We start from the raw sequence: 16,775 nt of genomic DNA on the forward strand, positions 1-16,775 counted from the left end.
CACAGCCATTCATTCACCCAGAAAGGTTTTACTGATGCTACTCTGAACCTCGAGTACAGAGCCTTGTGACTTAACTAACAGCGTGTGTATGTGTGCGTCTCACAGAAGCAACTCAGACGGAAAGAATAACCTCTACAGTTTTCTCTAAATATGTACAGTAAAATAGACAACCTTTACGTATTAATGTGGAGAAACGTAAAAGGTGAATAGTCATGTCATAAGCAAATGAGGAGGTTCTATTTCAATTGTATTCAAATGAAAACTGTGGTATTTCACCTCTCCAATGTATACATTTCATACATAAGATACATAAACGTTTGGCCATAAGGCAATCCATTAAAATCAAATGTATGAAATGTATGCCCTATCCAAGAAAAAGTACCAACCAACAGAACCTTTTTCTATTATGGTTTAGACAGGGCTGTCAGAAAGATTAGAAAATGTCAGAGTGTGGATTTATCCAGAACAAAGGTACTCAAAACTGGAATAAATGACAGTGTGTCTTTCAAATGGCACAACGTGCATACAAGATTGTTATGCTGTGTCGCGGTTGTCATAAGGAGAACCAGACCAAAGTGTAGCGTGTGTGTGTGTGTGTGTGTCATTCCACATTTTATTACACTGTGAAACATAAACTAAAGAACAAAACAACAAACCGTGATGCAGAGATGAACACATGCACTACTCAAAAAACAATCTCCCACTAACCCAGATAGAAAACAACCCTACTTAAGTATGATCTCCAATTAGAGACAACGAGGACCAGCTGCCTCTAATTGGAGATCATCCCACACAAAACCCCAACATATAAATACAAAACTAGAACCTGACAACATAGAAATAGAAAACATAGAAAAAAAACCTGTCACACCCTGACATACTCTACCATAGAAAATAACATCTTTCTATGGTCAGGACGTGACATGCTGTTTATTATTATTGCTAGTGTAAATCAAATTCAAGCTGTTCACTGTTGTAAACAGGTCTTCTACAGTACCTGGCCTAGTTGCCAGTGCTCAGTTGTAAGGTACCAATGGAAAAATGGGAGTAAATATTCCACGTTGGAACAGATGATTATCTTGCCCCAGGCATCACAGCACAATCACACTGTATGTGCTCTTTTCAGTAACCATGGCCCATATTGTTGAACACAATGCAGGCAGCACTATGGAAGCTGAAGTGCTGTATATTTCCCTGCCATCTTGGGCTGCCCAACATTAAGAAGAAACCTAATGCAAGGTGACTGCTCAGTCTAACCCTATTACTGGCCAGTTGTGGGCTATTTTTGTATTTCTTTCCCCAAATTATGTATCACAGGAAAACCCATATAAGAAAAAATAAAATTAATTAATTAAATTAATACAAAAAGACCATAATGATAAATCACAAATAATTCTCAATATACAATTGAGAATGTAACCTTTTCATTGGGTATAGCCAAATAGTGTGTGCAAATAATTAAGACATTTCATTTCATTGTAGCTATTTATGAGGTAATATTCACCAAATACAAAATATGAATTTGAGCCTTGAATGATAGGCCATAATGTTGAACTAAAGCAAGGATATACCATGCCACCTTCTCAACCAATAATATTCCTTTCCACAAATTATTTGTTGATGTATCAGACTGTGAGACAGAGACCCATATACTTTTGGTTGCCGTTCACAAGTTCTCTATGTATGATGTGGAGTATGATATGAAGTTGAAAGTTCAGATTTAATCACATAGCTTGGCCACTGAGCACAGATGTCATTTCAACATCTAGTTTCGATTTACATTTGGTTGAGTTGTCAACTAACATGAATTCAGCGTGAAATCAACAAAACATTTCACCATGTCATTGGATTTAGGTAAAAAGTTGTGAAAAAAAATGCCCTTATGTTGTTGACTTTTTGCAAATCCAATCAGTTTTACATGTTGATTCATAGCCTGGTCCCATAGATTAAAATCCAAGACACTCAAATTAGTATGATATGTTAGGTTTGGTACGGTTAAATAAGACAGATTGTTACTTATGGCAAACACGTAAGTAGGGTTTTTGGTCGGGGTGGATGGGTTGGCGTAGAATGAGAACATCTAGCAACCCAAAGGTTGCAAGTTTGAATCTCATCACAGACAACTTTAGTATCTGAGCTAATTAGCAACTTTTCAACTACTTAATACTTTTTAGCTACTTTGCAACTACTTAGCATGTTAGCTAACCCTTCCCCTAACCCGAAACTTAAACCTAACTCCTAAACTTAACCCTAACCCTTAACCTAGATAACGTTAGCCAGCTAGCTAACATTAGGCACCTAGCTAGAATTCATAACATGACATAGGTTTTCAAAATTCGTAACATATAATACGTTTTCATGATTCGTAACATATGTTTTGCAAATTCGTAACATATAATATGAATTGTAATTCGTAACATATATGAAATGGGTGTTGAACATCCACAAATTAATATATACTATATGATACGTAACCAATCATACTAAATGGAGTGTTTCAGTTTTACATACAGTTGTTGTAGAGACAAATCACCAATTTGCCTTTGCTCTTAAAGAGCCACTGAACACGCCGATTGGCACGTGTGTTTTTCTGTTGCTCATTAGAAAAACAAGATTTCAGTCTTCGAGGTGTGTTTCCTGACCGATTTCCATGTTTGGTTAATGATGTTTGTCCCCCATGATAAACTGTAGATGCGGAAGCCTATTTCACTTCCTCAAAATCCCCAGAATGAATCTAAGATAACTCAAGAAATCTGTATTTATGTAAAATATACACTGGGAGTCAGGATGCAGTAGGTGAGTTTAATAAAGAAACGATGTTGATGAGCAAACATGAGCAGCGTACAGAAAGAGAGAAAACAATATTACATAATGACTGATGTCAACTGAGGGATAAATAAAGCGGGAGTAATCACAGTGTAAATGATGACCAGGTGTGCTTAATGATTGGGAACAGGTGTGCGTAATAATAGTTGCCAGGGCTGATGGTTAGTAGAACGGCGACTTCGAGCGCCGGAGGGAGGGAGCATGAGTCGGCGTGACAATTTAATTTGTACATTTTTGCCGAGGATGTTTTAGTTGAGCAATTTTACATCTAACTAAGGTGTTTGGTGCAGTATTTCTCAAGTAAAAAAAAAAATGCACAACGTGTTATCTTATGTAAACGTAGCTGCTGGGCAGGTCTGTCTCACTGTCTATGCTATTGGATAGAGAGCAATCACCGCAGCTGTTCACCACATGTTAGTGGGTCAATCAAAACCCAACCGTCATTTACCTGTTGTGACGCACAGGATGTTCCAAATTCCATTTTAGACGAGACTGACTTTATGACCAAAAGTATCCTATTTACACTAGTCAATTTTGACACTAGAATAACTGCTTCTGACTCATATGGATGCCACATAGACATTTTTCAAAAGGATTCATTGCTTTTTAAAGGCAGTCTCTCTTTAAGGGCACAAATGGGTACAAGTCTTACGAAATAGGCCTAGTAGCTGTTTATGTGGTTCAGGGTGGATTAAACTGAATGCCCCCACATTATATAATTCTCGCTACTTTTTCTGAGTAGTCCATGTAGAGTGTGGATTTGGGAAAACTTTAGTAATGTCAGACTGATTTAGACATCTGCCTTTTGTGTCCACACTGTGGCATACCGTGCCTTCAGAAAGTATTCATACCCCATGACTTATTCCACATTTTGTTGTGTAACAGCCTGAATTATAAATATATTAATTATGTATTTTTCTCCACCCATCTACACACTATACCACATTATCACAAAGTGAAACTATGATTTTAGAAATGTTTGCTAATTTATTGAAAATGAAATACTGAAATATCTCATTTATATAAGTATTCACACCCCTGAGTCAATACTTTGTATAAGCACCTTTGGCAGCGATTAGAGCTGTGAGTCTTTCTTGGTAAGTCTCTAAGAGCTTTCTACACCTGGATTGAGCAACATTTTCCCATTATTTTTTAAAAAATTATTCAACCTCTGTCAAATTGGTTATTGATCATTGCTAGACAACCATTTTCAGGTCTTGCCATATATTTTCAATTAGATTTAAGTCAAAACTGTAACTCAGCCACTCAGGAACATTCACTTTCTTCTTGGTAAGCAACTCAAGTGTTTAGGTGTGGTTTATTGGTTTAGGTTATTGTGCTGCTGAAAGGTGAATTCATCTCCCAGTGTCTGGTGGAAAGCAGAATGAACCATATTTTCCTCGGCGACATTGCCTGTGCTTAGCTCCATTCTGTTTATTTATTATCCTGAAAAACTCCCCAGTCCTTAACGATTACAAGCATACCCATAACATGATGCAGCCACCACTATGCTTGAAACTATGGAGAGTGGTACTCAGGGATGTGTTGAATTGGATTTGCCCCAAACATAACACTTTGTATTCAGGACAAAAAGTGAATTGCTTTGCCACATTTTTTGCAGTATTACTTTAGAGCCTTGTTGAAAACAGGATGCATGTTTTGGAATATTTGTATTCTGTACAGGCTTCCTTCTTTTCACAACGTCAATTGGTTTAGTATGGTGGAGTAACCACAATGTTGTTGATCCATGCTCAGTTTTCTCCTATCACACCCATTAAAGTCTAACTGTTTTAAAGTCACCATTGGCCTCATGGTGAAATCCTTGAGCGGTTTCCTTCCTCTCCGGCAACTGAGTTAGAAAGGACGTCTGTATCTTTGTAGTGACTGAGTGTATTGATACACTATAGAAAGTGTAATGAATAACTTCCCAAGTGAACCAGACTAAAAAGATAATACAAGCAACAATACAGTACACAGCAGTAGCTTTAAATAAATGTCAACTCATCTCCTACATGGAGTTAGTTTAGAACACCTGTGCCTTTCTTTTTTTTTGGTAAGATTTTATGAAATGTTTTGAAACAATACAAACATCAACTACATCACACCTGCCCAGACCAACATGCTCACACCCTCAGCATCACTCTCCGGCAACATGGCCTCCAACTGCACTATTTTGTTTTTTGCCATCGACATGACTCTGCCATTGTGCTGTTGAATTTGTAAAATTTGTCTCTTGTATAATTAATTCTATACATTAGTTAATAGTGGATTAAGTGCACATTTTCATTTACTGTAATTTCGTTAGCTATGTTCCAACATTCCCTCCATCTTGTGCTAATATTAGTTGCTTATAAGTCTTGGTTCCAATAGTTTATATTTTTTTCTAAGAGATTGTCAGTTGGATAGGCTCTCTGCAAGGTTTTATATAGCTTACCTATCATATGAATATCCTTTTCTGACTCAAATAGGATTCCCTCAAGATTGCTCTGATGTATAAAAAAAAAGATTTCAAATTGAAATTTCGTGATATAAAACGTTTAAGTTACATGTACTTGAAAATATCTACATTGGTCAATTCAAAATTGCTTTTTAATGCTGTCATGGAAATACATTTATTTCCTATAACCAAGTCATTTACGGTTTCTATGCCTTTAGTTTTTCCATGTGGACCAATTTATTGGTGAATTCTGAAAAGCTATCCAAGGATTCTTCTATACGGTTGTGTTTTTTGGGAGTGATATTGTTACTTGTAGAATACGCTACGTTTTCTTCCATGTTTTTTTTCCTTAACTATGAAGAGGGTAATGTTCTTAGCTTTGTCCTTTGAAAATAGATACATGAAAAGATTTTGGGGATGAGCAGGTGCATCTTCAATATGCAGGCGCATCTTCCTCTTTAGCACATTTAACAATATAAGGCAAGTAAAAGCCTCAGCGAGTTGATACAATTCCAAGTCTGGAAGGTTAAAACCACCCTAAAGGGAGACTTTTGTTTATATTCTATGAGTTTTATTTGCCCATATAAAGTCTGTTGTGACCGAGTATACTTTCTGGGGAATTGGTATTACCTAGAATACGTACTAAAACTTTGGGAGCCATGCCATTCTGAAGAGGTGTATTCTACACTCTTAGAAAAAAAGGTGATATCTACAACCTAAAAGGGTACTTCGGCTGTCCCCATAGGAGAATCCTTTGAATAACCCTGTTTGGTTCCAGGTAAAACCCTTTTGGGTTCAATGTAGAACCCTTTCCACAGATGGTTCTAAATTGAACCCAAAGGGTCCTACCTGGAACCAAACAGGGTTCTCCTATGGAGACAGCTGAAGAACCCATTTGAAACCTTTTTTTCTTAGAGTGCACCAGTTAGATGTACTGTATGAGAAGATTGTTCCATTTAATAAGGTCTGCTTTCATATTGTTGAGTAATGGGATAAAGTTAACTTTTTATATATTTTTTGCCACTTATTAAACAAGTATTTAATGTTTTTTGTAGTTCACTTACAGATCACATATGTGCATTTCTAATACTATCTGTAACCCTTTCCTATTACTCACCGGCTTTACAGGACAGATTTTTTTTCTGTCCATGTCAGCTTTCAATTATGCAATATCTACTTTCCAGTTGACTCTAAGCATAAACAAAAATATTCCTTCCAGTCATTTTCAAAGAGAGAAAAGGTAAATTATTTTTCATCTAAATTAACACAGCAATTATATCCAGTTATTGTAATACTGTAACACATTTTACTGTACTATGTACTCTAGATAAATGAATGTGTAGACACAGTTTAGAATAATCATCATCAGATTAACAGTAGTCTAAATGTTGTCAAAGGCTGGTTTGTGTATGTCAACCATTTTTAAAACCTGAGTCTGTATCTAAACTGGATGTCTCTGGTTGGATGCATGGACCCAAAGCCCCAGCGCTTGGTGTCAATATCAGGTATCTTTTCATCTGGGTTCTTGAGCTCAAAGTCAAAGTATGTGAGCATGAGGAAGACAAACTGCTTCAGCTCGTTGGTGGCGAAGAAGCGTCCTGGGCACATAGTGATCCCAGCACCCCATGGCATGTTGTAGTATTTAATTTTTTTCCCACCTTTGTAAAAGTCAGTCTTTTTGCTCCCCTCTGCGGTCAGGAAGCGATCATATTTGTAGGTGAGTGGGTCGGGGTGGACCTCCGGGTCCATCTGGACAGCAGTGTAAGGAAACAGGGCTACTCTGTCTCCTTCTCTGATGTGGTACTCGTTTCCGTCGGCCATCTTGAGGGACATGTCCTGGAGCACGGCCCTGGTGAGGACGGGGGCGGAGGTGAGGCGGAGTGTCTCCTCCACGGCGCTGTCCAGGATGGGCGTCTTTTGCAGCATGTCCTGGGTCAGGTTGATGAAAGGGCCTTCGGGCTTCACCTCCTGGCCCGTCTCCTTCAGCACCTCCTCCACTTCCCCCTGCACGGCCCTCATGGCGTCTGGATTCTTCATGAGGTAGAAGAGGAGCCAGAAGGCAGCAGGGCCTGTGTTGCCCTGTGAGGCCCAAAGGAGAAGAAACATGTACCTGTCCTGCATGAAGTCTTCCATACCGTGCTCCTCCCTCTCCTGCTGCTGCTCACGCACCCAGACACTGATGTTCTCCTTGGTCTTCACCTTCTGCACTGACAGCATGTTCCAGAACAGCCGCTTCAGCCTCTCCGCCTCTCTCTTCTCCCCTGGAAGCAGGACCCCATAGGCCAGATTGGGGAAGAGCTGGTCATACTTACGGAACTCAAGGAAGAGCTCTTGGGACTCCACTCTGTCGACTTCTCTGGCTTTCTCCATGCTCCCTGTGGATTTTGGTGTCTCATTACCGAACAGAGCCAGGTAACCTGCCCGGAAGACAATGTTGTAGCTGTAGCTGAACAGACCGTCCTCATTCCAGGTCATATGGTTATTATCCCCTGTCCCTACACTGTGCAGCATCAGATTCTGTAGGTTGCTCATCATAGCCTGTGTCATGACTACTAAACCGTCCCCCATCAGGTGCTTGTTGCTGGACATCTGAGGAAACCTGTGGTCGGAGTGGTAACCAAACACTTTCTGCACCAGATGCTGTGCAAACTTGCTGAAGTCCAGTTTGGTGCGGGCCTCCTTCACAACCATCCCAAAGGACCTAGGGTCCATAAGAAATGTGAAGTAGAATCCTCCCAGCTGCACGGTGAAAATATCCCCATGCTTCCCCTTCATCCTCTCCAGGAACTTTGCTGTGTCCCTGCGGAACTCAAGGACATGGCCCAGCCAGGGGATGGGGCCCCGGTCCAGGGGGGGTTCCCCGGGTCGACGCTGCCTGACAGCCCCCAGGAGGTAGAAGCCCCCCAGGACAGAGGCTAGCAGAGCCAGAAGGATCAGCAGCAGAAAGCCCATGGTCCTTTCTTCTTTGTTCTCACACAGACAATCTGAGCCCCGGCTAGATTTCGTTTTTTTTATGGCGTGTCAGCAGTTAATGACTAACTCGATTGCACAATAACCAGAAACCACCGACAAACGGTACAGAACAGTCTTTGGTGTTTCCAGTTTAAACAAATGTTAATACGTATAAAGGTCAGAAAAATTCCAATAATTAATTTCATATTACAGGAAGTGCTAAATATTTTGTCATTTAGAGTCTGTATGTTTCATAATCTGGAGAAGACAGCCCAGAACAGAATGCAATGGAGAGGAATCGTCGATGGCCTATACTCCCAAAGTAGAAACAGTAGCAAAGTAGAAAAGTAGCTTCATAGTACATTCCGATCTCTATTTTGGGTGTGATGAAAGTAAAAATATAGCATATTCTTTTTTTCTCTCAACAATGTTAGGCCTAGTAGCTGTTTATGTCGTTCAGAGTGGATTAGACATAGCCACCAAATGATGTAATTCTAGCTACTTTCACCTCCTGAGCAGTCCATGTAGAGTGTGCATTTGAAAGCACCTTTAGTAACCTCAGACTGATTTTGACATTTTCCCTTTGTGTCCACATGATGGCCTATGACATTTGCAGGAGTATACATCACCCTTTTATGTGCACAGTAGCATTGCATACCACAAAGCTTCCTTCTATTTAGCTTACTAGTTTAGCTTTTGGGGAGCTGCTGAATCTTGGGGACGCTTCAACCCCAAATAACCACAGACAGTCTCTACCAAAGCATTGAATTGTCATTGAATTTACGTCTGTGCCCAGTTGAGATACACTAACTATATTGACAATAATACCTATTTCAGACAGAAGATGTGGTATAGTATGTGATTTTTGAATGACTACCACGTCTCTGTACCCCAAACATACAATTATCTGTAAGGCTCCTTAATCAAGAAGTGAATTTCTCTAGCACAGATTTAACCACAAAGTCCAGAGAGGTTTTCCAATGCCTAACAAACAAGGGCAATGATTGGTAGATTTGTAAAAAATAAAAAGTGAGTATGGTGAATTATTAATTAGGCTTTGGATGGTGTATACAAAGCTACAGGCGTCATTCCTAACTCAGTTGCCTAGTTACAGTTTTGACTTATATCTGCTTGAAAATCTACTTGAACATGTCTGTCTAGCAATGATCAACAACCAACTTGACAGAGCTTGAAGCATTTTTTAAATTATTAATCACATTAAATAAATAATAATCTCCCGAAATGACTTTGGCAAAGCAACAAAATAACTAGGGCTTTACAATTATGTTTTATTTAGTGAAATATTACATCTGTTTGGATTTCTTGCAGTCTATAAAAAAAAATGTAATTCAAGTTCTCATTAGTTAAAAAAAATGTTTTAAAAAACTTTTCCATTTTGACATTACAGAGTATGTTGTGTAGATTGTTGACAAAAAAATGACAATTATATCCATTTTAACCCCACTTTGTAATACAACAAAAAGTGGAAAAAGTGAAGGGTTGTCAATACTTTCTAAAGATACTTTACATGGGTCGTTCCACGAAAAGAGTGCCTTTTGCGTCCCTTTGATATGTTAAGTAGAAATTGTGCACCAAAATTGAATTTGAAAAGCCTGTTATATTACATGAAGTGCCCTTTAATATAGACCACATTGAGAATTCAATAAATCTGTTTTTAATATGAATAAAGACTTGCTAAAGTGCCAAATTTCCGCATGTCCCTCCTTAACCCCCAAAACTTAAAAAAGAAATGTAATCATCATTTTAAATCCCTAGTTATTTTGTTGTATTGACAAAGTCATTTCAGAATATTATTATTTATTTCATGTGATTAGTGAATCATTTACATCTTTCGCTCATTTTAAGTTCAACCCTGTTACATGAACTGAACCCTATTTAACATGGTGAAACTATTCCTTTAAATATTTATTTAGTCAAATAGTAGTGTAAAAGCTGGTGAGTTGGTAAATACTCTTTTTGACCATTTTCTGGTGTTTTGTGGTGGAAACTAAGTGGGTCTAGCTTAACATGTCAACCCTGTTATCTCTCGATTAACCTAACATAGCAGCCTGAGCGGCGTTTCTTTCTTTCTGGTCCTGACGAGAAAAAAATACTGTCTGGGGAGGTTCTCTTCTGCACTGTTGAACCAATCCAGTAAATGTGGAGGAGTTAAGATGGAGTGTCACCTTGTTAATGTTCAAAAGCGTAAGTCGCATCACAGGCTCTCTTTCTATTTCCCCTGAAAACCAGATGCAGGAGGGTGCCCATAGACAAGCAATTTTTTTTAATTAAAGGCCCAGTGCAGTTAAAAACCTGATTTCCCGGTGTTTTTTATATATTTCCAAACTATGAGGTTGGAATAAGACCCGATACCTGTATTTTGGTTACAGGGTCTAAAAATGCAGGCTTCATGACTAGGACTCGAGGTAGGATTTAATATGCCATGTTTTCTTACCCCCTACCCCTTTCAGATATACAAAAACGCAGGTTCAAAAAAAGGTGGTATGGTAAAAAAAAAGTTGGATTTTTGTCTGTGTATGAAAGGGGTATAACACTTATACCACAACCAAGGCTTTATAAGGATATTTTATTATATTTGACAGGAGGAAAAACACAAAGATTCAATGCTTGACATTACAATGTTATAAAAACAGTAATGATTATTATAGTACAGGGTCAGAATATGAGTGAATCAGACTAAAAAGATAATAAAAGCAAGAATACAGTACACACAGTAGCTTTAAATACATGTAAATTCATCTCCTACATGGAATTGGTTTTGAACATCTGTGTGTTTCTTTTTTTGTTGTTGTAAGATTTTATGATAATTTTTTTAACAATACAAAATATACACATACAAATGACAACATCACACAAAAATCAACCGCATCACACCTGCCCTGACCCACATGCTCACCACCCAGCATCACTCTCCGGCAACATGGCCTCCAACTGCACCATTTTGTTTCTCTCCATTGCCCACACACTTTCAACATTTAGATAAGAAAGCATTTGACATTTCCATTGTGTTAAGGATGGAGGATTGGTTGATTTCAAGTTAAGTATATATTTTTTCAAGAAGATTGACAAGAAAAGTATTGTCCAACGCATTGGGTATTTCCAGTGGTGGAAAAAGTACCCAATTGTCATACTTCAGTAAAAGTAAAGATACCTTAATAGAAAATGACTCAAGTAAATGTGAAAGTTACCCAGGAAAAAATACTACTTGAGTAAAAGTCTAAAAGTATTTCATTTTAAATATACTTAAGTACCAAAAGTAAAAATATCTAATATTTCAAATACCTTATATTAAGCCAACCAGATGGCACCATTTTCTTTTTTTTATTCACAGATAGCCAGGAGATCACTCCAACACTGAGACATCACAAACGAAGCATGTGTGTTTAGTGAATGTGTCCGATCAGAAGCAGTAGGAAGGACCAGGGATGTTGGACCATTTTCATGTGTGTGAATTGGACCATTTTCCTGTCCTGCTAAGTATTCAAAATGTAACAAGTACTTTTGGTTGTCAGTAGTACTTTAAAATATTTGTATTTAAGTACTTTACATCACTGGGTATCTCACTGCACCCTCATATGCCATGTCTTTATAATACGCGGAAAGACGGATTAAAAGTAAATGTACATTGTAATACTTCCTATAACTTTTGGACGTTATAACATTCCCAGAAAGCATGGATCATTGAGTCATTGTTAGTTTTACAATTAAGGCATGATTATGCCATTGTGCTGTAGAATTTGTGAATTTTGTCTCTTGTATAATGCATTCTAAACATTAGTTTATACTGAATTAAGCGTACATTTTCATTAACTGTAATTTTGTTAGCTATGTTCCAACATTCCCTCCATCTTGTGCCAATATCAGTTCCTTTTAAGTCTTGGATCCAATAGTTTAGATTTTCTTTCTCAGAGATTGTCAGTTGGATAGGCTCTCTGCAAGGTTTTATATAGCTTTCCTATCATATGAAACTCATTTTCTCACTCAAATAGGATTCCCTCAAGATTGCTCTGATGCCCAAAAGATTTGAAATATACATTTTGTGAAAAAAACTTTTAAGTTGCATGTATTTGAAAATATCTACCTTGGTCAATCTAAAATTGCTTTTTAATGCAGTCATGGAAATAAATGAATTTCCTATTATCAAGTAATTTACGGGTTCAATCCCTGAAATTTTCCATGTGGACCAATTTATCTGTAAATTCAGAAAAGCTACCAAGGATTGTGTTTTTAGGGAGTGATATTGTTTCTTGAAGAATATGTCTCCAACACATCTGCTACATGTTTCTAATACTATCTGCAAACCATTTCCTCATGACTCATCACTCAAAAATATGATATAGTACCTGATTTCAAAATTCAAATGTAATATTTCCAGCTGATGGCAAAATTAGTAGATAATTAGTAGATAATTTTGCCTCTGAAAAAACAAAACAATTATATGCTGTTATTTTAATACTGTACCACTTGTTGCTGTACTATGTACTCTAGATACATTTATGTTTAGGCACAAGATAGTTTATAATAATCAAAATCGGATTAACAGCTCGTGAGATGGAAGTTTACACTCAAAGCGTTGTCAAAGGCTGGTTTGTCAGTCACTCAGTTTTAAAACCTAAGTCTGTATCTAAACTGGATGTCTCTGGTTGGCTGCATGGACCCAAAGCCCCAACGTTTGGTGTCAATATCAGGTATCTTTTCATTTGGGTTCTTGAGCTCAAAGTCAAAGTATGTGAGCATGAGGAAGACAAACTGCTTCAGCTCGTTGGTGGCGAAGAAGCGTCCTGGGCACATAGTGATCCCAGCACCCCATGGCATGTTGTAGTATTTAATTTTTTTCCCACCTTTGTAAAAGTCAGTCTTTTTGCCCCCCTCTGCGGTCAGGAAGCGGTCATACTTATAGGTGAGTGGGTCGGGGTGGACCTCTGGGTCCATCTGGACGGCAGTGTAAGGAAACAGGGCTACTCTGTCTCCTTCTCTGATGCGGTACTCGCTTCCGTCGGACATCTTGAGGGACATGTCCTGGAGCACGGCCCTGGTGAGGACGGGGGCGGTGGTGAGGCGGAGGGTCTCCTCCACGGCGCTGTCCAGGATGGGCGTCTTTTGCAGCATGTCCCGGGTCAGATCGATAAAGGGGCCTTTGTGCCTCCCCTCCTGGCCTGTCTCCTTCAGCACCTCCTCCACCTCCTTCTTCACGGCCCCCATTGCGTCTGGGTGCTTCATGAGGTAGAGGAGGAGCCAGAAGGCAGAAGGGCCTGTGTTGCCCTGTGAGGCCCAGAGGAGAAGAAACATGTACCTGTCCTGCATGAAGTCCTCCATGCCGTGCTCCTCCCTCTCCTGCTGCTGCTCACGCACCCAGACACTGATGTTCTCCTTGGTCTTCACCTTCTGCACTGACAGCATGTTCCAGAACAGCCGCTTCAGCCTCTCCGCCTCTCTCTTCTCCCCTGGAAGCAGGACCCCATAGGCCAGATCGGGGAAGAGCTGGTCATACTTACGGAACTCAAGGAAGAGCTTTTGGGACTCCACTCTGTCGACCTCTCTGGCTTTCTCCATGCTCCCTGTGGATTTTGGTGTCTCATTACCGAACAGAGCCAGGTAACCTGCCCTGAAGACAATGTTGTAGCTGTAGCTGAACAGACCGTCCTCATTCCAGGTCATATGGTTATTATCCCCTGTCCCTACACTGTGCAGCATCAGATTCTGTAGGTTGCTCATCATAGCCTGTGTCATGACCACTAAACCGTCCCCCATCAGGTGCTTGTTGCTGGACATCTGAGGAAACCTATGGTCGGAGTGATAACTGAACACTCTCTGAACCAGCTTTTCTGCAAACTTGCTGAAGTCCAGTTTGGTGCGGGCCTCCTTCACAATTGTCCCGAAGGACCGAGGGTCCATAAGGAATGTGAAGTAGAATCCTCCCAGCTGCACAGTGAAAATATCCCCATGCTTCCTCTTCATCCTCTCCAGGAACTTTGCTGTATCCCTGCGGAACTCAAGGACGTGGCCCAGCCAGGGAATGGGGCCCCGGTCCAAGGGGGGTTCCCCTGGTCGACACCACCTGAAGGCCCCCAGGAGGTAGAGTCCCCCCAAGACAGAGGCTAACAGAGCCAGAAGGATCGGCAGCAGAAAGCCCATTGTCCTTTCCTCTTTGTTCTTTCAGAGCACATCTGCGCCACAGCTGAAGTGTATTTTGTGTTTTCAATACCCATGACTCATGCTCCTCCCCAATTCTATTCACAGTGAGAGTGCCATTAGTATTCTAAGCACTAAGAACTTATACAGACTCAGTAAGGATGTAAGCATTGTTTGGTTTTTTGACACTTCATTTTATAGCACAAAATGCTCATATATGTTGCACTTTCCCATGAAACTTTAATAGAACATTAATATCTTATATTGTATGTTTGGTGTGACATTGATGGAATATTCTCCTATCCCTCTAAACAGGACACAGGAATGTTCTTGCAATGTTCCTATGAAACATGTCTAGAATATTAATATCAAGGAAAAGCATTGTTTATACATAGCTCTGCCTCAAGCATATGTATTTAGATGGCTCAGGGCCAGGACCATGCAGGTTTCAGCTGGTTTCAGTCAGGAGACTACAGAGAGATTTTGAGATTTTGAAAACTTAATAGATCACATGTGCAGAGAGAACTTCTCTCAGATTTGTAATAGTGTTGCATTTTGGGCCTTTATGCTGTATCATACCATAAAGAGCAGTGGAGCCAGCCCCAAAACAAGATAATTGAGAAGAGAGGTAAGATTGAAGAAGACATGCGCATACCCAAGATATACCCAAGATATACCCAAGTCCTCCTGAATCCCTAACAAGGCATGAGTGCAAAAATAAAACAATAACCCCAAAATGGTCATGCCATCTATTTGCAACTATTTAAAGCTTTGATGAAATCTGATGATTTTATGGACAGAGGCATACAACTATAATGGCCATGCTCCTTTAAACCATTCATCATTCATATAGACTTTTGTTGTTTCTATGTTTCTTCATTGTGACTAGAAGTGACTTTTCGTAGCAGATTAGGAGAGCATTATAGCTAACTATTTTCCTAACCTTAACCTAATTCTCCTAACCGGCTACATGAATTATTCTAACCTGCTGCATAAGTTTTCCTAACATGCTACGTTAATTCTTCTAACCTGCTGCGTAAGTTCTCCTAACCTGCTACATTAATTATTCTAACCTGCTATGTTAATTCTTCTAACCTCCTGTGTAAGTTCTCCTAACCTGCAACGAAAAACTCACTTCTGGTCTTAGTTGTATACTACCTAGTCAGAACCATGTTTCTCAACCTACGACTTTTGTAACATTCAAACCTTGTTGTGTAGGCTACAGTTCTCTACATCCGTTGTTGTTTTACTCTACCTTTGTATTCTCTTTCGACCTCGTTCCCACAAAACGTTCAAAAGAAAACCACACAAACATTCTGAGCGATGTGTAACTTGAGTCACTGACAAAACACACCAGCCTCTCTGCAACTAACCCCCACGCCCTTCCTCCTCCTAAAATCAAAAGGAATTCAGAAAAAAAAAGAAAGTCGGCTTCCACCTTTTGTCTCAGGGATTATGGAACAGATCCTGCTTTACAGAATTGTGGGTTTGCATCTTTTCTTAGTAGGAGCTTGGCTGTGAATCCTTTGGCCGTTCCCATCTGATTACTGAAAACTGTCATATTTCTTCAGCAAGTGTTTCAGTGTTTGGTCTGTGCCTTTTTCTCTAAGCTGGGAAATGTTAATTATGCATTTTCAAGTCATACCAGTTATATTTTATTTTGGACAGCCATTCCCTGACAAATAATGGGGGAATAGTTCCAGGCACTACATACTGCTGCTCTTTTTGCTCTTCATAGCTCACTCTGATCTGCAAAACCACCATTGGGATCAATCTCTCTCTTGAGTATGTCTTCAGCAACACATTTGTTTTCTTCAGCTTGATAACCTTAAAATGCTCATTGTAGACAGTTATAGACACTGCAGATCCTGTGTCAAGCTCCATTTTGAGGATTGTGCCTTTGTTTTCTGGTGCCGCCCATATTATGCTATTGCTGGGAGAAGTCACTGGTCGTGTCCGAATACCCATACCTGCGTTTTAAATAGTAGGCCATTTGAGTATGCGAAAACATTATGTTTAATAACGCTCTAAACACTAGGCTTTTATCCTATTTAAAAAGTACTAAAGATAGAAACATAATTTGGTTCCATTTAAACATATTTATTAGTAAAACCAAAATGTTGTAACATACAGTTGAAGTCGGAAGTTTACATACACTTAGGTTGGGGTCATTAAAACTCGTTGTTCAACCACTCCACAAATTTCTTGTTAATTAACAAACTATAGTTTTGGCAAGTCGGTTAGGACATCTACTTTGTGCGTGTTACCCTTCCAATGAGCTTATCATATAAACTGCAATGCGAAAAGTACGGTTTACTTAACTTTTAATCATGTCAGCACGGGTAACAGTCGTTTACAGTCTTTCTTTAGTTTTTCATTCTTACTCTCCCCAATTCACTTAAACTAT

The 16,775-nt window shown here is 39.4% G+C and overlaps 2 protein-coding genes across 2 annotated transcripts; both read right to left on the reverse strand.

The window, feature by feature from the left end:
- Positions 1-2,788: 2,788 nt before the first annotated feature.
- On the reverse strand, positions 2,789-8,257 carry LOC106599887 (5-beta-cholestane-3-alpha,7-alpha-diol 12-alpha-hydroxylase). The gene has a single exon (XM_014191239.3). It carries the CDS (start codon positions 8,213-8,215, stop codon positions 6,686-6,688), a length of 1,530 nt encoding a protein of 509 aa, XP_014046714.1. The 5' UTR covers positions 8,216-8,257; the 3' UTR covers positions 2,789-6,685.
- A 2,530-nt stretch (positions 8,258-10,787) lies between these two features.
- Positions 10,788-14,420, reverse strand: LOC106599889 (5-beta-cholestane-3-alpha,7-alpha-diol 12-alpha-hydroxylase). The gene has a single exon (XM_014191240.3). The coding sequence runs from the start codon at positions 14,369-14,371 to the stop codon at positions 12,842-12,844; it is 1,530 nt and encodes a 509-aa protein (XP_014046715.1). The 5' UTR covers positions 14,372-14,420; the 3' UTR covers positions 10,788-12,841.
- Positions 14,421-16,775: the final 2,355 nt, after the last annotated feature.

Source organism: Salmo salar, chromosome 03 (genome assembly GCF_965601325.2).
Source record: "Salmo salar chromosome 03, fSalSal1, whole genome shotgun sequence".
NCBI lineage: Eukaryota > Metazoa > Chordata > Actinopteri > Salmoniformes > Salmonidae > Salmo > Salmo salar.